The 23,072-nt window shown below is 42.7% G+C and overlaps 1 protein-coding gene across 2 annotated transcripts in view; it reads left to right on the forward strand.

Annotated features, from left to right (window-relative positions):
- Window positions 1–23,072, forward strand: part of LOC106608436 (inorganic pyrophosphatase-like) — a 46,150-nt gene that overhangs the window by 18,982 nt on the left and 4,096 nt on the right. Inside the window, 6 exon segments of one of the 2 annotated variants that reach the window (NM_001314480.1) lie at window positions 12,405–12,565; window positions 13,386–13,450; window positions 20,921–20,974; window positions 21,903–22,022; window positions 22,307–22,393; window positions 22,755–22,881. In NM_001314480.1, the coding sequence (NP_001301409.1) occupies window positions 12,505–12,565; window positions 13,386–13,450; window positions 20,921–20,974; window positions 21,903–22,022; window positions 22,307–22,393; window positions 22,755–22,881 (514 nt within the window). In that variant the 5' untranslated portion in view covers window positions 12,405–12,504. 2 annotated transcript variants of the gene reach the window in all.

Below are 23,072 nucleotides of genomic sequence, written 5' to 3' on the forward strand. Positions count from 1 at the left end.
TGTGGATGTGAGGCCGGTTGGATGTACTGCCAAATTCTCTAAAACGACTTTGGAGGTGGCGTATGGTAGAGAAATGAACATTAAATTATTTGGCAACAGCTCTTGTGGACATTTCTGCAGACAGCATGTCAAGTGCACGCTCCCTCAAAACTTGAGACGTCTGTGGCATTGTGTTGTGTGACAAAACTGCACATTTCTGGGATCTTTTATTTCAGCTCATGAAACATGGCACCAAGACTTTACATGTTGGGTTTATATTTTTGTTCAGTGTAGTTGATGATTCCTGCCATAGACTGTAAAAATAATTGTTGAGGCAAAGTGCATCTTCTTCTCTGGTTCAGGGCAATGTTGCTTTAACGTTTCCATGTAGCACATGATCTACATGTAACAAACTAAAGTCTGATTTATGGCAGAAGAAGAACACATAGTTTTAGTGGATTCATATGTTATCAAGATAGAAGATATTATGATATCTCCCATATTGAAGAAAATGTACAGTAGAATGGGTTGGAGACCTGACTTATATTAAGCTGGTTTGCAAAAAACCTATGGTTACATGCACACAATAATGCTATTATTGTGGATAGCAGGGGCACAACTTTCACTGGGGACAGGAGGGACATGTACCTCCCACATTCTAAAATTGCATTTTTGTCCTGGTTGGGAAGGCTGTTTGGAGTGTTTATCCGACTGGATAAAAAATAAATAATAATAATTATGTCCCCCCCACTTCTAAAACCAAAGTTACGCCCTTGGTGGATAGTCCGATTAATATAATAGTTTGATTAAAATGTTTACATGCTTTCCCGAATAATTCTGTTTCCATGGACACATCTGAAATCAGGCTACCTGATGGCACTTTGATGAATGCAGAAAATAATCAACTGAAATTAATGTTCGACCACAGCGACCATGTTATTTTTGGGAAGAATATTTGATTCCGAGTTCAGACATAGAAGTAGTTTTCGCATAGAAATGTTATAAAACGCATACATTCAGTTGTTCTGAACTAATTTCACTCGTGCTAAAGAGCAAGGCTCACTCGGTTGGTGCTAGCACATGCACCGCTGGAACGCATGTCCTAATAGATCAGAAAAACAGGCAGGTGTTTTATGCTTACCTCAATTTCGATTTTACGCCGATTAAGAAAAACAGAGTATGGTGTTTACATTACTATTGAATAAAATGCCTACTTTCAAAATCAGTTTAATGTCTAATTATTACTGTGCATGTAAACATACTCATTGATAAACTCTTACAAATGAACTGCAGTATCAGTACATACACAATAATAATTAAATATAGATATTTTTATAAATAATGTTTTGTTGTTACATTTAACTTCCGGAAATGCTGTTATCGAGGTCTCCACCCGCTGTAGTGGAGCGGGTCAAGAGCTTCAAGTTCCTCGGGGTCTACATCACTAAGAAATGAACATGGTCCACACACACCAACACAGTCGTAAAGAAGGCAAGACAACACCTCTTCCCCTCAGGAGGCTGAAAAGATTTGGCATGGACCCTCAGATCCTCAAAAAGTTCTAAAGCTGGACCATAGAGAGCATCTTCACTGGCTGCATCACCGCTTGGTTTGGCAACTGCTTAGCATTTGACCGCAAGGCGCTACAGAGTGTAGAGCGTACTGTGCAGCCGTATTCATCAACCTGGCCAAGGCTTTCAACTCTGTCAATCACTACATTCATATTGGCAGACTCAACAGCCTTGGTTTCTCAAATGATTGCCTCGCCTGGTTCACCAACTACTTCTCTGATAGAGTTCAGTATGTCAAATCGGAGTGCCTGTTGTCCGGACCTCTGGCAGTCTCTATGGGGGTGCCACAGGGTTCAATTCTCGGGCCGACTCTCTTCTCTGTATACATCAATGATGTCGCTCCAAGTCATCTACAAGTCTATGCTAGGTAATGCCCCGCCTTATCTCAGCTCACTGGTCACCATAGCAGCACCCACCCGTAGCACGCGCTCCAGCAGGTATATCTCACTGGTCACCCCCAAAGCCAATTCTTCCTTCGGCCGCCTCTCCTTCCAGTTCTCTGCTGGAGCTGGAGACTCTTACCTCTCTCACTAGTTTTAAGCACCAGCTGTCAGAGCAGCTCACAGATCACTACACCTGTACATAGCTCATCTGTAAATAGCCCATCCAGCAACCTCATCCCCATACTGTATTTATTTATTTATCTTGCTTCTTTGCGCCACAGTATTTCTACTTGCACATTCATCTTCTGCACCTTCTACCATTCCAGTGTTTAATTGCTATATTGTAATTACTTCACCACCATGGTCTATTTATTGCCTTACCTCTCTTATCCTACCTCATTTTCACATGCTGTATATAGATTTTTCTACTGTATTGATTGTATGTTTGTTTATTCCATGTGTAACTCTGTGTTGTTGTATGTGTCAAACTGCTTTGCTTTGTCTTGGCCAGGTCGCAGTTGCAAATGAGAACTTGTTCTCAACTAGCCTACCTGGTTAAATAAAGGTGAAATAAAATTAAAATAAAACGCTGCCATAACTGTTTAGTATCTATCCTGTTGCCTAGTCATTTTACCCTTACCTATATGTTCATATTTACCTCAATTACCTCGTACCCTGTACATCGACTCGGTACACGTATATATAGCCAAGCTATCATCAAAAACCATACAATATGAAGATAGGCAGAAACTGCTTCTCCAACAACAATCACGCTTGTAGGGGATGTAATGGTGAAGTTGGCAAGCTAAGCTCACGTGCAGAAACACTTCATCAGGTCTAATGGTTGCCTGCGTTGATCTGCTCATACGCAGGCCGTCAAATCAAAGGCAATTCTTCCATATAAAGTTGTTTTTGAAGAAAATTCAAACATGTCAGTTTGTCATTTTCATGAAGATATTGTGTTAAATTACTGAAGAGAAAAATAACAACTAAGGAAGAATTTTTCACTTCTCTCATTGACTTCTTAAACCCCAAATCGGTATAGGGACAAAGTGGAGTCACAATTCAACAGCTCAGACACGAGAAGTATGTGGCAGGGTCTACAGGCAATCACGGACTACAAAAAGAAAATCAGCCATGTCACGGTCACCGACGTCTTGCTTCCAGCTCCCTCCTTCTCCGTGGCCGACGTGAGTAAGATATTTAAACGAGTTAACCCTCGCAAGGCTGCTGGCCCAGACGGCATCCCTAGCCGCATCCTCAGAGCATGCGCAGACCAGCTGGCTGGTGTGATTAAGGACATATTACGGACATATTCAATCTCTCCCTATCCCATTCTGCTGTCCCCACATGGTTCAAGATGGCCACCATTCTTCCTGTACCCAAGAACGCAAAGGTAACTGAACTAAATGACGATCACCCCATAGCACTCATTTCTGTCATCATGAAGTGCTTTGAGAGACTAGTCAAGGATCATATCACCTCCACCTTGCCTGCCATCCTTGACCCACTTAAATTTGCATACCACCCCAATAGGTCCACAGACGATGCAATCGCCATCACACTGCACACTGCCTTATCCATCTGGACAAGAGATATACCTATGTAAGAATGCTGTTCATTGGCTACAGCTCAGCATTCAACTCCATAGTACCCTCCAAGCTCATCATTAAGCTTGAGGCCCTGGGTCTCAACCCCGCCCTGTGCGATTGGGTCCTGGACTTCCTGATGGGCCGCCCCCAGGTGGTGAAGGTAGGTAACAACATCTCCACTTGGGGCGGCCCATCTCCACTTCACTGATCCTCAACACCTGGGCCCCACAAGGGTGGGTGCTCAGCCCCCTCCTGTACTCCCTGCTCACCCCTGACTGCGTGGCCATGCATGCCTCCAACTCAATCAGCAAGTTTGCAGATGACACAACAGTAGTGGGCTTGATCACCAACAACGACGAGACAGCCTATAAGGAGGAAGTGAGGGCACTCGGAGTGTGGTGTCAGGAAAACAACCTCTCACTCAACGTCAACAAAACAAAGGAGATGATCGTGGACTTCAGAAAACACCAGAGGGAGCACACCCCTATCCACATTGACGGGACAGCAGTGGAGAAGGGGGAAAGTTTTAAGTTCCTTGGCGTACACATCACGGACAAACTGAAATGGTCCACCCCCATAGAAAGTATGGTGAAGAAGGCACATCAGCACCTCTTCAACCTCAGGAGGCTGAAGAAATTTGGTGTGTCATCTAAAACCCTCACCATTTTTTACCACCCGAGCCACTGCCTGTTCACCCCACTATCATCCAGAAGGTGAGGTCAGTACAGGTGCATCAAAGCTGGGACCGAGAAACTGAAAAATAGCTTCTATCTCAAGGCCATCAGACTGTTAAACAGCCGTCACTAACATAGAGAGGCTGCCTACATACATACTTGAAATAAATTGGCCACTTTAATAAATAGATCACCAGTCACTTTAATAATGCCACTTTAATAATGTTTACATATCTTGCATTACTCATCCCATATGTATATACTGTATTTTTATACCATCTATTGCATCTTGCCTATTCCACTCGGTCATCGCTCATCCATATATTTAAATGTATATATTCTTATTCCACCTCTTTACTTAGATTCGTGTGTATTAGGTAGTTGTTGTGGAATTGTTAGATTACTTGTTAGATATTACTGCACTGTCGGAACTAGAAGCACAAGCATTTCGCTACACTCGTATTAACATCTGCTAACCATGTATCAAGGCACTGGAGAAGATGGCTGACGTTTTACGTGCTCCTAACCAACTGTGTTTTTTTGTTCGGTTTTTTGCGTTATTTAAAAAAAATAACAAATAATTCTGTACATTATGTTTCTGCTACCGTCTCTTATGACAGAAAATCACTTCTGGACATCAGAACAGTAATTAGTCACCACGAACTGGCAGAATATTTTTTTCCTTTAACGAGTCCGACGAGCCCGACGTGAAGGACAACCTGCGTCCCGGGAACAGGCCCAAATCCCTGTCATTTGCGCAAAGAGAAGACGGAGAAAAAGAGGACGGAGGTCGGGTTGCCTTCTGAGAATTCGTAGGCGATCGAATAAACCCCCACTGCCTTCTGTTCTACTAGCTAAGTTGCAATCATTGGAAAATAAATTCTATGACCTACGAGGAAGATTAAACTACCAACGGGACATTAAAAACTGTAATATCTTATGCTTCACGGAGTTGTGGTTGAACGACGACATTAATTCCTCTCGTGTGCCGAGTTCCAAGCTGCCTCTGGAATCAACGTCAGCACAATAACTAGCTGCTAGCTAGCTGACTATCAAGCTGCAGGGTTTTGTGGCTGGGACCGTGGATGTCACTGAGTAGGCTGATACCGGACGGGCCACTGCGTGGTCATCGTCTGCGAGTTTGCAGATCTCTGCTGCAGCTGCATTCGCTGGCACCTCCATGATGGAGGCTATTTGTTGTCGTTGATACAGTGCGATCCATGTGTGCTGTTGGCCAGAGAACTGATCTCTCTGCCTGTCTGCCTGCCTGCTCCCTGCCTGTCCTGGTCTGTCTCTCCCATTCTTGTACAGGTGCCCTCGCCACTTTCTCTCTCTCACCCCGGACCTTTCTTCACCTACATCATACTCATACATCGCTGACTTTTTATTGATCAGCGGTTTAACTATTTGATTAGTGACCTTTAGGGCATTTAACAAACATGATGCTGTTGTTCATTTCGCTGGTGTCTACCCTTGGCTTTTACAATGTTGGCGATACTTTTAGAGCCCGTTGCACTGTGAATGAGGAAATATATGATTGTTTCTCCCTTAAGTATTGTGAGAAACCCCACGCTTGCTCCTGAAATGCACATGAGAACTATGCACATTTCTCCCGAACAATATGGGAGAAATCGGACTCTTGCGCTCACATGTCAGGACTGTTCCCTTGGTACTTAACCATGTCTCTGGACTTCACACATCTCCTGAAATATGTGGCGTAAAAGACTCTGGTGACTATGGATTCTTGTTCAAGTGCTGTCTGTAAATCCAAATGTTGTAACCCTCGATCAAGACTTGCCATTATCGTGCTGCTTCTATTGTCTGGAAATGTCCAGTCTAATCCAGGTCCTGACATTCTTACCCCTGCCGAATTAAGTAGTCAGAGTGGCCTGAAGTCTTTGCATAAGAAGTAAGAAGTCTTCTGCCGAAGCTTGATTTTGTGAATATATGGATAAAAACTGCCGACCCTGATGTATTTATGCTTTCTGAAACCTGGCTTAAAAAATCTATTACTGACAAAAATATTGGCATAAATGGTTACAATGTGTTTCGTACAGATCGTAAATCTAAGGGTGGTGGTGTTGCTGTACGTATATGTAAAAGACAAGTTCTCGGTGGTCGTTCTGACTTCTGTTACTAAACCTAAGCAATTTGAATATCTGTCTTTGAACCTAAACCTTGGCTTATCTTTAAATATTGTTGTATCTTGTTGTGATAGACCTCCATCTGCTACTGTTGACTCTCTGGATTGTATTTTCAAATTGTTCTCACAGAATGTCAATTCTGAGTTTGTCCTGATGGGTGATCTGAATCAGGACTGGCTAACATCTAGCTCTGATCAACTCAAAATTCTGTGCAATACCTACAATCTCACTCAGATTGTCAACAGTGTAACTAGGTTGAATATAAAATATCCTCTGAAATCCTCTTTGATTGATTTGATCTTAACCAATACTCCTCATCGTTTTAATGCTTCTGGTATTTTTGCAAATGACATAAGTGATCACTGTGCTATTGCCTGTGTGAGAGATGGTAAAATTCCTAAGAAATCTCCACGTGTTATTACGAAAAGAAACTGGATGCGGTTTGATATTCAAGGTTTTTTATATGATGTATCTAGCATTGAATGGAATAGAATGGAATTAATCCCTGATGTTGAACTAGCCTTTTCTTACTTCCACAACGCATTCCAGGATGTATGCTATAGGCATGCCCCTTTAAAAAAATGCAGGATAAGGGCATAGAGAACCCTTGGTTTACTAAGGAACTTACAAAAATCATAAGGGAATGAAATGCTATGTGGGCTAAAGCAAGAGGGACTGGTTTGGCAGATGATTGGAAGGCTTTTAAACATCTTTGAAATATGGGTGTGGCTATGATCCGTAAATTGAAAGCAGACCACTACCTGAAATCTACTTCACAAAATGTAAATAATCCATCCAAGTTTTGGCAAGTAGTGAAGGGTTTGGAGTGCAAAAAAGATACACAGCTTCCCAAACAATTGTTGGTCGATGCACAGATTGTAACTGAGAGAACCTCCATTCTGAAAGCCTTGAAACAGCATTTTTTAGATGCAGGCAGTTTATTTGAAAAGGTCAAAGGTATAATTGAGCCCCCTATGAATTTACCTGACACCCCTGTGCACTCCTTCACCAGGTTCTCCTTCTCATCTTTCTCTGTTTCAGAAGTGTGTAAAGCCCTGAAAGAAATGGATTAACAAAAATCCCCTGGCCCTGATGAACTAGACCCCCGCCTCCTACACCTAGCTGCAGACATCATTGCTCCCCCCTTAACATGTATTTTTAAAATCATGCTTGATGTTAAGGAAATACCCAAGTTATGGGAATCTGCTTTTGTACTGCCTCTCCTGAAAGGTGGAGATCCTTCGCTACTTGACAACTATCGACCCATATCAAAATTGTCTGTACTGTCAAAGGTACTGGAGTCCTTAGTTAGTAGGCAGCTATAGGTCTACTTCCAAGTAAACAACATCTTAAATGGAATGCAATCAGGTTTTAAGTCTAGCCACAGCACTATTTCAGCAACATTGAAGGTTTTAAATGACATCCACTGTGCTCTTGATAAGAAGTTACATTGTGTGTCTGTTTTTATTGATTTGTCGAAGGCTTTTGACACCGTGGACCATGCTGCGTTAGTGCAAAGGTTAAAATGTTGTGGAATTACTGGTCATGCTCTAGATTGGTTTATAAATTACCTATGAAATCATACACAATGTGTAATGTAAATCTGAGTCCATAGAGGGGTGCTCAGGTGTTCCGCAAGGTTCTATTTTGGGTCCACTGTTGTTCATTTTGTATATCAACAACATTGGGGATATTATTGAAACAGCGGATGTTCATTTTAATGCACATCATACTGTTCTTTATTCAAGTGGTAGTAGTCTTTAGCTTGTGAAAATGCCCAAAGAGCATTTAACATCATACAACAGAATCTGTATGACTTAAAGCTGATTCTAAATTCAGGTAAAACAAAATGCATGGTATTTTCAAATGCCAGGCATGTTACAAATCATGTCATTGCTATATTGGCTGGACATACTATAGAGCAAGTTAAAGTGTACAAATATTTGGGTGTGTGGGTTGATGATAAGCTGAGCTTCACTGTGCATGTAGAGAACTTGATAAGGAAGTTCAAGCTGAAAATAGGATTTTATTACCGGCATAAGGCTTGTTTTTCTTTTGAGGCCAGGAAGGAGCTGATACGGTTTTCGATTTTAGTGATGTTATATATATGCAGGCCTCACCCACTACCCTGAGAGCACTTGATTCAGTGTATCATGCATCCCTCAGGTTCATTACAAATCACAAACATCTAACACATCATTGTGATCTCTACAGCGCTGTTGGCTGGTCGTCATTGACCTTCCTGGTGCACAAAATCTAAGGAAGTCTCAAGGTTTTGCTCACCTGAGGTAGAGTATCTCATGATAAGCTGTAGACCACACTATCTACCTAGAGAGTTTTCATCTGTATTTTTCATAGCTGTCTACATACCACCACAAACTGATGCTGGCACTAAGACCGCACTCATTCCACCGTAAGCAAACAGGAAAACGTTCATCCAGAGGCGGCGCTCCTAGGGGCCGGGGACTTTAATGCAGGGAAACTTAAATCTGTTTTACCAAATTTCTATCAGCATGTTAAATGTGCAACCAGAGGGGAAAAACTCTAGACCACCCTAGACCTCTAGACCTCTCCACACACAGAGACACGTACAAAGCTCGCCCTCCATTTGGCAAATCTGATCATAATTATATCCTCCTGATTCCTGTTTACAAGCAAAAATTAAAGCAGGAAGCACCAGTGACTCGGTCTATAAAAAAGTGGTCAGATGAAGGAGATGCTAAACTACAGGACTGTTTTGCTAGCACAGACTGGAATATGTTCTGGGATTCTTCCAATGGCATTGAGGAGTACACCATATAAGTCACTGGCTTCATCAATAAGTGCATCGAAGACGTCGTCCCCACAGTGACTGTACGTACATACCCAAACCAGAAGCCATGGATTACATTCTCACTGAGCTAAAAGGTAGAGCTGCCGCTTTCAAGGAGCGGGACTCAAATCCGGAAGCTTGTAAGAAATCCCGCTATGCCCTGCGACAAAGCATCAAACAGGCAAAGTGTCAATACAGGACTAAGATCGACTCGTACTACACTGGCTCCGACTCTCGTCGGATGTGGCAGGGCTTGCAAACTCTTACAGACTACAAAGGGAAGCACAGCCGCGAGCTGCCCGGTGACACAAGTCTACCAGACGAGCTAAATTACTTCGATGCTCGCTTCGAGGCAAGTAACACTGAAACATGCATAAGAGCATCAGCTGTTCTGGAAGACTGTGTGATCACGCTCTCCGTAGATGTGAGTAAGACCTTTTAAACAGGTCAACATTCACAAGGCCACAGGGCCAGATGGATTACCGGGATGTGTACTCCGAGCATGCGCTGACCAACTGGTAAGTGTCTTCACTGACATTTTCAACCTCTCCCTGTCTGAGTCTGTAATACCAACATGTTTCAAGCAGATCACCATAGTCCCTGTGCCCAAGAACACTAAGGTAACCTGCCTATATGACTACCGACTCGTAGCACTCACATCTGTAGCCATGAAATGCTTTGAAAGGCTGGTCATGGCTCATGTCAACACCATTATCCCAGAAACCCTAGACCCACTCCAACTTGCATACCACCCTAACAGATGCACAGATGATGCAATCTCCATTGCACTCCACACTGCCCTTTCCCACCTGGACAAAAGGAACACCTACGTGAGAATGCTATTCATTGACTACACTTCAGCGTTCAAACCATAGTGCGCTAAAGTTCATCAATAAGCTAAACACCCTGAGCCTAAACACCTCCCTCTGCAACTGGATCCTGGACTTCCTAATGGGCCGCCCCCAGGTGGTGAGGGTAGGTAACAACACATCCGTCACGCTGATCCTCAACACAGGGGCCCCTCAGGGGTGCGTGCTCAGTCCCCTCCTTACTCCCTGTTCACCCATGACTGCACGGCCAGGCACGCCGTCATTAAGTTTGCAGATGACACAACAGTGGTAGGCCTGATCACCGACAATGAAGAGACAGTCTATAGGGAGGAGGTCAGAGAGCTGGCCATGTGGTGCCAGGACAACAACCTCTCCCTCAATGTGATCAAGACAAAGGAGATGATTGTTGACTACAGGAAAAGGAGGACCAAGCATGCCCCCATTCTCATCGACGTAGTGTAGTGGAGCAGGTTGAGAGCTTCCAGTTCCTTGGTGTCCACATCACCAACAAACTAATATGGTCTAAGCACACCAAGACAGTTGTGAAGAGGGCACAACAAAACCTATTGCCCCTCAGGAGATTGAAAAGATTTGGCATGGGTCCTCAGATCCTCAAAAGGTTCTAAAGCTGCACCATTGAGAGCATCCTTACTTGTTGCATCACTGCCTGGTATGGCAACTGCTCGGCCTCCGACCACAAGGCACTACAGAGGGTAGTGTGTACGGCCCAGTACATCACTGGAGCCAAGCTTCCTGACATCCAGGACCTCTATACCAGGTGGTGTCAGAGGAAGGCCCGAAAAATTGTCAAAGACTCCAGCCACCCTAGTCATAGACTCTTCTCTCTGCTACCGCACGGCAAGCGGTACCGGAGCGCCAAGTCTAAGAGGCTTCTAAACAGCTTCTACCCCCAAGCCATAAGACTTCTGAACATCTAATCAAATGGCTACCCAGACTATTTGCATTGCCCCCTCCCCTTTTACTCCGCTGCTACTCTCTGTTATTATCTATGCATAGTCACTTTAATAATTCTACCTACATGTACATATTACCTCAATTACCTCAACTAACCGGTGCCCCCGCACATTGACTATGTACCGGTACCCCCTGCATTTAGTTTTGCTATTTTTATTTTACTGCTGCTCTTTAACTACTTGTTTCTTTCATTTATTTAATTTCTTATTCTTATTTGTATTTTTAAACTGCATTGTTGGTTAGGGGCTTGTAAGTAAGCATTTCACTGTAAGGTCTACACCTGTTGTATTCGGCGCAAGTGACGATTTATTTTTGGATTTGATTTGATTTTAACCATGTGTATGTGGCCAATAAAATTCGATTTGATTTGATCCTGGCCTGGTCTGTTTGGTCTGCTTCGCAAGCATTTCCGGAAGTCTTGCGATGTTGCACCTCTGGGTTTAGAAACTCTGTGTTATCGTTACTCATTGTGTATGTATTCCTCGTTTAATTATTATTCTATATTTTTCTCTCTGCATTATTGGGAAGGACCCATAACTAAACATTTAACTGTTAGTCTACACCTGTTATTTACGAAGCATGGGACAAATAAAATAAAATATTTTATTAATTTCATTAGAAGATGATGTCAGCGGTCAACATGTGGGAGAAGTTGTGGGGCTTTCAAGATAACCTGGAACTCGAGTTCTAGAAAGATGCTTGAGTTTCTGACTTGGAATTCTGAGTTGGATGACCGTTCAAAAATATTTTTCCCGAGTTCCCAGTTGTCTTGAACGCATTGAAGTCAGACATAGGGGCTCCCGAGTGGCTCAGCGGTGTAAGGCACTGCATCTCAGTGCTTGAGGTGTCACTACAGACATCCTGGTTCAATTCCAGGCTCCCGTGATTGGGAGTCCCGAGTCCCATAGGGCTCGGAACCTCAGTTAAAGTTTGCATATGTTTTTTTTTGTGTAGAGCTTCCTATTGGTTCATTGATACTTTCCAAATGGTAAAACCGGACCTCATCTTTCTTCAACGAGATTCCAGTCATAAATCTCAGAGTTTCCGACTCCCGAGTTGTCTTGAACGCAGCATCAGGGATGATAGACGATTTCCCCACTAGTAATTACCAGTTGGAGGGTCATTTAAGTGGATTTTTCAGACGTATGTGGTAAATACCACCCTCCCACTTGGTTAAGAACACAGCATAACATTTTGTTTGTGATGCTGCTTTACTAGGCAACTCAGATGTCCTAGTCAAAAATAGCAAACGCAGACGTTTCTGAATGGGAAACTCGTTGTAGAACGATAATACCCACGTTTCCCACTTGAAAGGTATCAGAATCAACTAATAGAAAGCTCAAAGCAAATAACTAGTTTTATTTTAACTCGGAGGTTCTGAATTTTGATAGGCCATGAACTCGCCATCATGCGTTTATGATTATTCATTATGCGCAGTTGCAGCACACTTTCTAAGCTTTCTGTCTAGAAATGCGCATGTGCAATACAGTTCCAGTGCACTAGCCATCACTATATCATCGGCAAGAACCCAACACAGACTAAACATGAGCTTCACAGTCGAAGAGAGGGGAAACCCCAATACATTGAGCTATCGTTTGTTTTTCAGTAAGTGTTATCCACTTTTTAATGGAAATATAGCTTAAGCTAGCTTAGTTAATATGTGTCTATAATACTGCAAGGTTCGCTCCATTGGGGATTTGTCGGCTTACTAGTGGGATCGGGCCCCACCTCCCACTTATTCATTGGTTTTATACTCCTAATGTCAAGTTCAAGTGTAGATTTCACAGGTATTTGCACCTAGTTAGGATCGTTGAGTATATGCATGTATCAGCGCTTTGACCTTTGCTCCCCATTTGAGTTGAGCAGACATACAGTAACTAGCAATTGCATGGACCAGTTTTGCCGGTTTGCTGGACATGAATTTGACTTACCGGTATCAAGATCTAATTCCGCTGTTTTAGTGTGTTAGATTTATCCTGTCATTGTGGTATTTCTGATATTAGTTAGCTAGTCTTGTTGGGATACCACACCAGCAACCTCGATAATATTAGTTAGTTCGTCTTGTTGGGATACCACACCAGTAACGTCGATAAATCATATTTTAGCCACTGTACGTGTGGGTTACACCCAGTTTCAGTTTCTAAGATCAAGACTAGGCTTTAAGACCTGTCAAACAAAAGGTGTTTCTCATGTGACCAGTGTTAGCCTGAATGTATCATTGTTCAAATGTGATGTAGCAGTCTCATATTTGTTGCATACAGTGCAGCCTTATGATTGCGCACTTAATTACCATTACACTGGGGGTTAATTGCATCATGAATATCATGTGTAAGTGGTTGATTTCTTGCATACATTTACACACACTAAACTTAAAGGTCACTCATATTCTCCCATTCTCATGATGTATGTTGTCTGTTCTCTGTAGAAAATGCTGATGGAAAGTATGTCTCCCCATTCCATGACATACCTATGTATGCTGATGAGAGCCAGGTATGTCACCTTTATCCTGCTACAATGCCCCATTACATATCACACACACACTGAATGGAGATGGGATATCAATTCAACTGCTTCTTTTATAGAAAGATACCCACTTAGTCTAACTTTTGACTCATGGTTAAATCTGCAATATTAAACTTTTTGGGTGACCTGACCAAATGGACATAGAAATGTGAGTTGTAGATATGTCATTCTCATTGAAAGCAAATCTAAGAAGTGGTATATGTTGTTTTTATGTTGTCTATTTCTATGCTTCTCATTCTTAAGTTTCATTTTTGCATCTTTTACTTTCGGTTTTGTATATCAGCTCAAGCAAACATATTAAGTGGCGCAGAGGTCTAAGGCACTGCATCTCAGTGCTAGAGGCATCACTACAGACCCTGCTTTGATTCTAGGCTGTATCACAACCGGCCGTGATTGGGAGTCCCATAGGGCGGCGCACAATTGGCCCAGCGTCGTCCGGGTTAAAGGAGTAGATGTATGAAAGCAAATCAGCTATTTGGGCAGATTTGTTGCCACTCAAGACTGTTTTGCGTGGCTGATTGGGCTGCACTACGAGTCGATAGTAAGCCGGAGAGGTGTTGTGCTTCCTACTGAGTAACATTATTATTATTGTGTCGCCGGCGGTAGCTACGTGGAATTTTATTTCAAGTAGGATAGCAGACTACACAATAAATAACTAATATTGATAACTAGGGTTGCAAAGGGTTGGAAACTTTCCGGGATATTTCCGGAAATTTGCCATGGGAAGTTAAGCCTGGGAATTTTGCTTAAATTCATAAAAAAGGTTAGCTTATAACAGTGAACCTTTTTTGTTGGATACACATAAGGCAATTCTAGGTCTTCTGGCATAGTTTAACCAAAATATCACCAATTCAATGGAATTGCAACCCTCTTCATGCACAGTGCATTCTTCATCATGTGTACAGCTGATTCTCAAGGTCTTGCACACTAATGAGATGCTATTGAGTCCACACAACTACACTGTCTGATCCAAGGACTACATGCTTTCTGGTAAGTTTTGATTGCAATACTGTGTGGGGCGAATATATTTAATGCATACATGATTTTTTGTTAACTAGTAAATAGCCTACAGCAAGTGTGTTTAAATAATTTCTAACTTGTTAACAATTTCTGCTAGTTAGTTTTTGCTACCATGTGGGTTTTAGCTTGTTTGAGCCTGCTAACTTTCCATACATGTTTCATTTTAAAACATGTATCTTACAAAGGAGTTGTTTAATCTAACTGCTTAACTATTTATCTGTACATGGAATTGTATTTGTTTTGTTTTTTTACAAAACAAATTATAATCTTTGCAGGAAAATTCCACGGGCACTATCTGATGTGTGGAGACATTTACTGCAGCTAATGTAGAAGGAAAAGCTGTGTACATTTGCAAATACTGTGCCAAATCATATGTGAAGAATGCAACAGATGCAGAATCATCTGGCCAAGTGCATAAAGTTCCCTCAGCGCTCACAACAAGCAACCTCTGACAAGTCTCTCTACTTCTATTCAAGGTGAAAATTATGAATCAGACACCTTATCGATAGCAACAGCTCATGGTCTTCCTGGAATCAGAAGTTTTTTTGACTCAATGGAGGAACGTAGTCAGAGAAATGCCGATGAATGTCTTGCTCAAGCTGTGTATGCAACTGGTTCACCTCTGATGCTCACAGGCAATGTGTATTGGAAGAGATTTCTGAATGTTCTTTGCCCAGCATACACCCCTCCAACCAGACATGCTTCATCTACTCATTTGCTGGATGCAGAGTTCAACAGAGTTCAAGTGAAGGTCAAGCAAATCATAGAGAAAGCAGACTGTATTGCAATCATCTCTGATGGATGGTCGAATATTCGTGGGCAAGGAATAATTAACTACATCATCTCCACCCCTCAACCAGTATTCTACAAGAGCACAGACACAAGGGACAACAGACACACCGGTCTCTACATTGCTGATGAGCTGAAGGCAGTCATCAATGACCTTGGACCACAGAAGGTATTTGCACTGGTGACAGACAATGCTGTGAACATGAAGGCTGCTTGGTCTAAAGTGGGAGTCCTACCCTCACATCACATCCATTGGCTATGCTGCTCATGCATTGAATCTGTTCCTGAAGGACATCATGCCACTGAAAATAATGGATACAGTCTACAGGAGAGCCAAGGAAATGGTTAGGTATGTGAAGGGTCATCAAGTTATAGCAGCAATCTACCTCACCAAGCAAAGTGAGAAGAATAAGAGCACCACATTGAAGCTGCCCAGAAACACACGTTGGGGTGGTGTCATCATGTTTGACAGTCTCCTGGAGGGGAAGGAGTGTCTCCAAGAAATGGCCATATCACAGTCTGTCAATATGGACAGGAGAGAGTGGTAAGTAGCCTGAAACTCCTGAAACCTATAGTGGTATCCATTGCGCATCCTGTCTGATGTTCAGACTCTGCTTGCAGATGTAAGAGAAGAAATCTGTACTGCCCTGCCCACTTCAGTGTTGCTCCAAGCAGAGGAAACTGCAGTTCTGAAATGCATCAAAAAGCGTGAAGACTTCTGCCTGAAGCCCATACACGCCGCAGCGTACATGTTGGACCCCAAGTATGCTGGCAAAAGCATCCTGTCTGGTGCAGAGATCAACAAGGCTTATGGTGTCATCACTACAGTGTCTCGCCACCTTGGCCTGGATGAGGGCAAGGTTCTTGGCGGTCTGGCGGAGTACACTTCCAAGCAAGGGCTTTGGGAAGGAGATGCAATATTGCAGTCGTGCCAAGATATCTCATCAGCCACCTGGTGGAAGGGACTTTGGATCTGTTGCCTTCAAATCCCACAAACCATCAGCCGCCTCAGAGCGCAACTGGTCCTTGTTTGGGAACACACACACCAAAGCACGCAACAGGCTGACCAATACAAGGGTTGAAATAGCCATATCACAGTCTGCCGATATGGACAGCCCCATCAAGAGGATCCTCCTGGATGATGTATTTTGGGAGAGAGTGGTAAGCAGCCTGAAACCTATAGCAGTAGCCATTGCACAGATTGAGGGAGACAATGCCATCATGTCTGATGTTCACTCTGCTTGCAGAATAAATCCGTACTGCCCTGACCACTTCACTGTCACCCCAAGCAGAGGAAACTGCAGGGTTGACAAATTGGTGGCCATCTGGGCTAATTTGAGCCTTTTTGAGCCTCACAATGAGCCATCCTCAACAAGGTTGGAAAGTGATAGTGAAGATGAGGCCTCAGAGTCTGATGTTCAAGAGGTGGACATTGAGAAGGTCCAGGGAGAAGACATGGAAGCCTGAGAGGAATTCAACCAAAGCTTTAGTTTCTAGACTATCATTTTAAAGATGTATGTTGAAAACATTTTTGGGAGATGCGATGGATCATTGGGGATCATTCAATATTCCCTTTCTTTTGTTGTTCAGTGAAATCATCCCATGTGAAGAGTCAACTCATTTAATTAAAGTTCAATTCGTAACTAAATATTTTTTTTTACTTCTATTGGAAGGATTTAATAATTTGCAGTTATGTCTACTTATGATAAGGTAAAAGGTTTATGTTTCTGTCTCCATATGATATGTTAAATATATCCAATTAAAAAAAAAATCTACATTTAAATGGTATTAATTTGCATATATTTCCGTTAATTCCCACCTCTGAATATTCCCCAAAATGTTCAACCCTATTGATAACCATCTAGATGTCACCTTGATTGCATACATACATACATACATACATACATACATACATACATACATACATACATACATACATACATGCATGCATACATACATACATACATACATAGTCAACTACTCAATGGGGAGGGCATGAACAGCAATAATACAGTAACAACACCGGGACACATTGCCCTTTGCTCCCACTCAACAAGTACCTAGTAGCCAATATCATGGTGACAGTCATAGTAAGCACACACATGCAACGCATGAAACAACAGTACACCCATCATCAATAATTGTAATAACTAAAACAGTTGTCAGTTTTATAACAGAAAATATACAATTATGTGTGAAACTAACAGTGAAATATGACTCCGACTCATCCTCGGACTTAAAAACAGAAGTCCTGACTCTCGTGGTACGATAGTTCAATATATAGTAGTTGCCTGGGGGGAGAACTCCAAAAGTATTGAATCCCTGACTCCTTGCCCGTCGACTCCTATTTCTGGGTGTCAAGCTTCGACTCCTAAGATTCTGTATTTTTTGCAACGGAGAAAACTATTTTCCGTAGTCTACTTGGAGAACACTAACTCATCTTTCACAGCAAAGAAAGACTGAACTAGCGAGGGGAGAGAGGGATGGGAGGGGCACAGCCAGGCATAGGCAGGCATGTCGGCCACCAGGCAGACATTCAGAACAGTGCATTGGTAATCAAAAAATGTAGGCTATAGGCTATCGCAACGCTGTATTTTGCAATTTCTTGGATTGCAAGGTCTTGCGCAAGTTCACTAAAGTAGGGGCTATCAGTGAGTATGCTAAGCTATTCTACACGTAACAGACCAGAAACCAAACACATACTAGATTTTTTCATAGCGAACAGAAAGGGGAGCAGGTGAGGGAGAGTTTGGATCAGCGCAGGCAGAGAGACGGTCAGAACCGTGCGCACAGGCTATACCAGTGGTTCCCAACTTCTTTTGGTTACTGTACCACCAACTGAATTTTGCTCTGCCCGGAGTACCCCTGAAGTACCCCCTCATGTACATTTTACCAGTAGGCCTATGGTCTCATGAGTCTAAGTACCCCCTGTGGATAGGACAAGTACTCTCAGGGCAGGGGTCCTAGAACCACTGGGCTATACTGTATCTTGGTAATCTGTATATATCATTCCATAAGATATCGCTTAAATAGTATTTATATTTTCAAACAAAATAGGCCTTTTTATAGGCAAATGGGCAGCATCATGCTCATGTCAGTCCTCTTGAACACAAATGTTGTCTTCCTAGTAGGACTGCAATAATGAGATGGTGTGTAGGTGTGTGCGCATTCGTTTCTGTGTGTTTTGGGAGTCAAGCAAGAGTCGACTCCTACGACTCTACCTACAGAAGTTGGAGCCGACACCAAAAATCCTGAAGTCATTCACCACAAAAAACAACAGCTCAATCAAAACCGCCTAACCTATAGCAGAGTGGTCTCGATACACCCACTACTTTCCTTTCGACACACCCACTCGCCCATACACCAATTGCCATATTGGGATGCAGCTACCCCCTTCTCCACCAGCTTCAAACAGCTGAAAATACAATGAAAATATATTTCACAGCGGTTTAGATGGTACAGTGATTCTCTAAACCAGGTATTCCCAAACTGGGCACGCCAAATAAAAATGTGATTCCATTTATATTTTCCAACGGGGCTATAGATTTGGGTGAGGTTTTTTTCTGGCCTGAGTTGCCTCGTTTCACTGCCAAAAATAAAATTAAGCCATCTAGTGTTCAGCGAAATAACAACACAATGTCAAATACAGGTAGCCTAGTCAAATAATGAACATCCAATCACATTAACCGTTACTCTCTTGCGGGAATTCCACTAACGGTCCGTATGTAGCCAAACGTAGCTGCTGCTCATGTTGGTATCTGTTCTGATGGCACAAAAGCCATGACTGAGACAATGCAGTTGCTCCCGACGCCACTTGGGTACACTACAGCATCCACTGAGAGGCTCTTGCTGCCAAGGGAATGCCTGACAGCTTGAAATAGATTTTGGACACTACAGTGGAAATGGTTAACGTTGTTAAAGCAAGGCCCCTGAACTCTCCTGTATTTTCTGCACTATGCAATGATATGGGCAGCGACCATGTAACGCTTTTACAACATACAGAAGTGCGTTTGTTATCAAGGGGTAAAGTATTGACACGTTTTTTTGAATTGAGAGACGAGCTTAAAGTTTTCTTTACTGACCATCATTTTCACTTGTCTGACCGCTTGCATGATGACGAGTTTCTCACACGACTGGCCTATCTGGGTGATGTTTTTTCTCACCTGAATGATCTGAATCGAGGATTACAGGGACTCTCCGCAACAATATTCAATGTGCGGGACAAAATTGAGGCTATGATGAAGAAGTTGGAGCTCTTCTCTGTCTGCATTAACAAGGACAACACACAGGTCTTTACATTATTGTATGACTTTTTTTGTGTGCAAATGAACTCAAGCTTACAGACAATGTCAAATGTGATATAGCGAAGCACCTGAGTGAGTTGGGTGGACAATTACGCAAGTACTTTCCTGAAACGGATGACACAAACAACTGTATTCGTTATCACTTAGAATTTTAGCAACCAGGAAATGCTAGTGGTTTCTGCATATTGCACCTTTAAAGATGTCATTGAGTTGTATCTCCATAGCATTCTTGGTTGGAATTGTTTGTAATGTATTCATTTTTGTTCCCTATGCGTGTGGAAGAGTAGGAGTACCGCTAGCAAGGTCATAGTCTGTTTGTCAAAGCAATGATCTTTACCACTCCAACACTGAACTCTTTAATAATTGTCTTATCTCTCTGGAGTAATATATCAGAGTTGGATGACCTTTCCTTTCCTCCAACATATCCATAGGCATAAATACATTATTCCTGGGTATATTGATATTATGATATGTGACAAACTGGGACACAAGTATGCAAATGTATTCACTCACTACTGTAAGTCGCTCTGGATAAGCGCTTCTGCTTGATCACTAAAGTAAATGTAACAACAAAAAAATGTCCATGGTTGTTAATGCTCAGTTTGTGTGCACATTTGACATTTTAGTCACTTTGGAGATGCTCTTTTTCAGAGTGACAAACAGTTAGCTAGGTGGGACAACCGCATTTCATAGTCATACTAAGTACATTTTTTTCTCAAAGTAGCTACCCGCAAAGCCAGAACTACTAAGGGGGGGAAAAAAGTGTGAGTGTTAGTTCACAAAATGTTATTTTTTTTGGGGGGGGGGGTTATTTAAAATACTCTTTGAAGAGGTAGGGTTTCAGATGTTTTCAGGGCAGGGGCAGGAACAGGGACTCTGCTGTCCTAGCTTCAAGGGGAAGCTGGTTCCAACATTAGGGTGCCAGAACAATGAAGAGCTTAGACTGGGCTGAGCGGGAGCTGCCCTTCCGTAGGGGTGGGAGGGCAAAGAGGCCAGAGGTTGCAGAACGTAGTGCTCGGGGTGGGGTGTAGGGTTTGAGCATAGCCTGAAGGTAGGAAGAGGCAGTTCCTCTTGCAGCTCTGTTGGCAAGTACCATGGTGTTGTAGTGGATACAAACTTTGTCTGGAAGCCAGTGGAGTGTGCGGAGGAGGGAGAACTTGAAGGTTGAACATGGGAGAACTTGAAGGTTGAACACCAAGCGGTCTGCAGGGTTCTGGATGAGTTGCAGGTTTTTGATGGCACAAGTGGGGAGTTTGACCAACAGCGAACAAACACATTTGTTTACTACTAGTGAAGTATGAGTCATTGCTTTCTTCTCTTTCAGAACATTTTCCACATGGTTGTTGAAGTACCAAGATGGACAAATGCAAAGATGGAGGTAGGTTCACCTTGATTGATTTTATTAGCCAGTTAAAAACAATACATACAGTGCCTTCGGAAAGTATTCAGACCCCTTCACTTTTCCCACATTTTGATATGTTACAGCCTTATTCTAATATTGAGTAAATGTTTTTCCTCATCAATCTACACACAATACCACATAATGACAAAGCGAAAAGAGGTTTTTAGAATTTTTTGCAAATGTATTTAAAAAGAAAAAACAGATACCTTATTTACATAACTATTCAGACCCTTTGCTATGAGACTCGAAATTGATCTCCAGTGCATCCTGTTTCCATTGATCATCCTTGAGATCTTTCTACCATTTGATTAGAGTCCACCTGTGGTAAATTCAATTGATTGGACATGATTTGGAAAGGCACACACCTGTCTATATAAGGTCCCACAGTTGACAGTGCATGTCAGAGCAAAAACCAAGCCATGAGGTCGAAGGAATTGTCCGTAGATCTCCGAGACAGGATTGTGTCGAGGCACAGATCTGGGGAAGGGTACCAAAACATTTCTGCAGCATTGAAGGTCCCCAAGAACACAGTGGCCTCCATCATTCTTAAATTGAAGAAGTTTGGAACCACCAAGACTTCCTAGAGCTGGCTACCCAGCCAAACTGAGCAATCGGGGGAGAAGAGCCTTGGTCAGGGAGGTGACTAAGAACCCGATGGTCACTCTGACAGAGCTCTAGAGTTCCTCTGTGGAGATGGGAGACAACCATCTCTGCAGCACTCCACCAATCAGGCCTTTATGGTAGAGTGACCAGACGGAAGCCACTCCTCAGGAAAAGGCAGCCTGCTTGGAGTTTGCCAAAAGGCACCTAAAGACTCTCAGACCATGAGAAACCAGATTCTCTGGCTAGTCAAGCAAAATAAGACAAAAGATAATTCAATAATGTTTGGTTTTTCTACTTCCAGATTGCAACCAAAGACCCCCTGAACCCGATCAAGCAGGATGTGAAGAAGGGGAACCTGCGTTACGTCGCCAATGTTTTCCCCCACAAAGGCTACATCTGGAACTATGGAGCAATACCTCAGGTCAGACATTCACCAAACTGCACATGGTCTGAAATGCAAGTACAGGCTTGTGACTGTACATTTACAAGACTTTTGGCATTCCAACATAATCCTTGTAGTGTGTCACTGTTTCTGCATTCAAACATGTTACAATGCAGACTAATACGTTTGTAGAAGCAGACCCCCGCTACATGTCCAACTCAATTCATTGATCACCTAGTTGAATTGGCCATGATTGCCTAGTTCTGTCATATGAACTAAATATCACAATCTCTTTTGACTGTGATATTTCTCTTTCTCGATAGACTTGGGAGGATCCCGGGCACAAAGATGAAGACACTGACTGCTGTGGTGACAACGACCCCATCGACGTCTGTGAAATCGGTACCAAGGTACAGCACTTTATCCTCTAACTACTATTAACCTTTGGAGCCGTTTTTAAGATCTTGATATTGTTTCTTCCATTCAATCTTTGCCATTCCTACATGCTTAAGGTGTCATGCAAAGCAGCTTTTTGTCACCTAAGCAAGGTGTCCAATTTCGAGAAAGTATGTCTGACAATTTAGCTGGGTTTGTTACATCATTAGCTGCCTGTACAGATGTGTTGTGAGCTTTGTGTATGGTTGTGTGATGAAATTCACTTTCCTTCAGCATGTGATCTGCTTTCTGACTTATTATTGAAAGTGACCTAACCCCATACCAATATTGTACTTTTCTATGCTGTACTGATCATGAATCTGCCTCCTCCTCCAGGTGTGTTCGCGTGGGGAGGTGATCAAGGTGAAGGTACTGGGGGTTTTGGCCATGATCGACGAGGGGGAGACGGACTGGAAGGTCATAGCCATCAACGTGGAGGACCCTGAAGCTAAGGACCTGAACAGTAAGCATTGGAGGAGCTAGATGTGGACTAAACAGATAATCCCTAATATAACAGGCCATTCCTTAATAGTGCCCATTTAGCCCAGTCACTGCATATAGTAGTACTGGAATATGATTGCTCAAGTGGAGAATGCAGTGATTGAACATTTGTTTTCCCAAGTGTGCGTGTGTGTGTATTCCTATTGCCACAGT

This window comes from Salmo salar, chromosome 01, assembly GCF_965601325.2.
Source record: "Salmo salar chromosome 01, fSalSal1, whole genome shotgun sequence".
Lineage (NCBI taxonomy): Eukaryota > Metazoa > Chordata > Actinopteri > Salmoniformes > Salmonidae > Salmo > Salmo salar.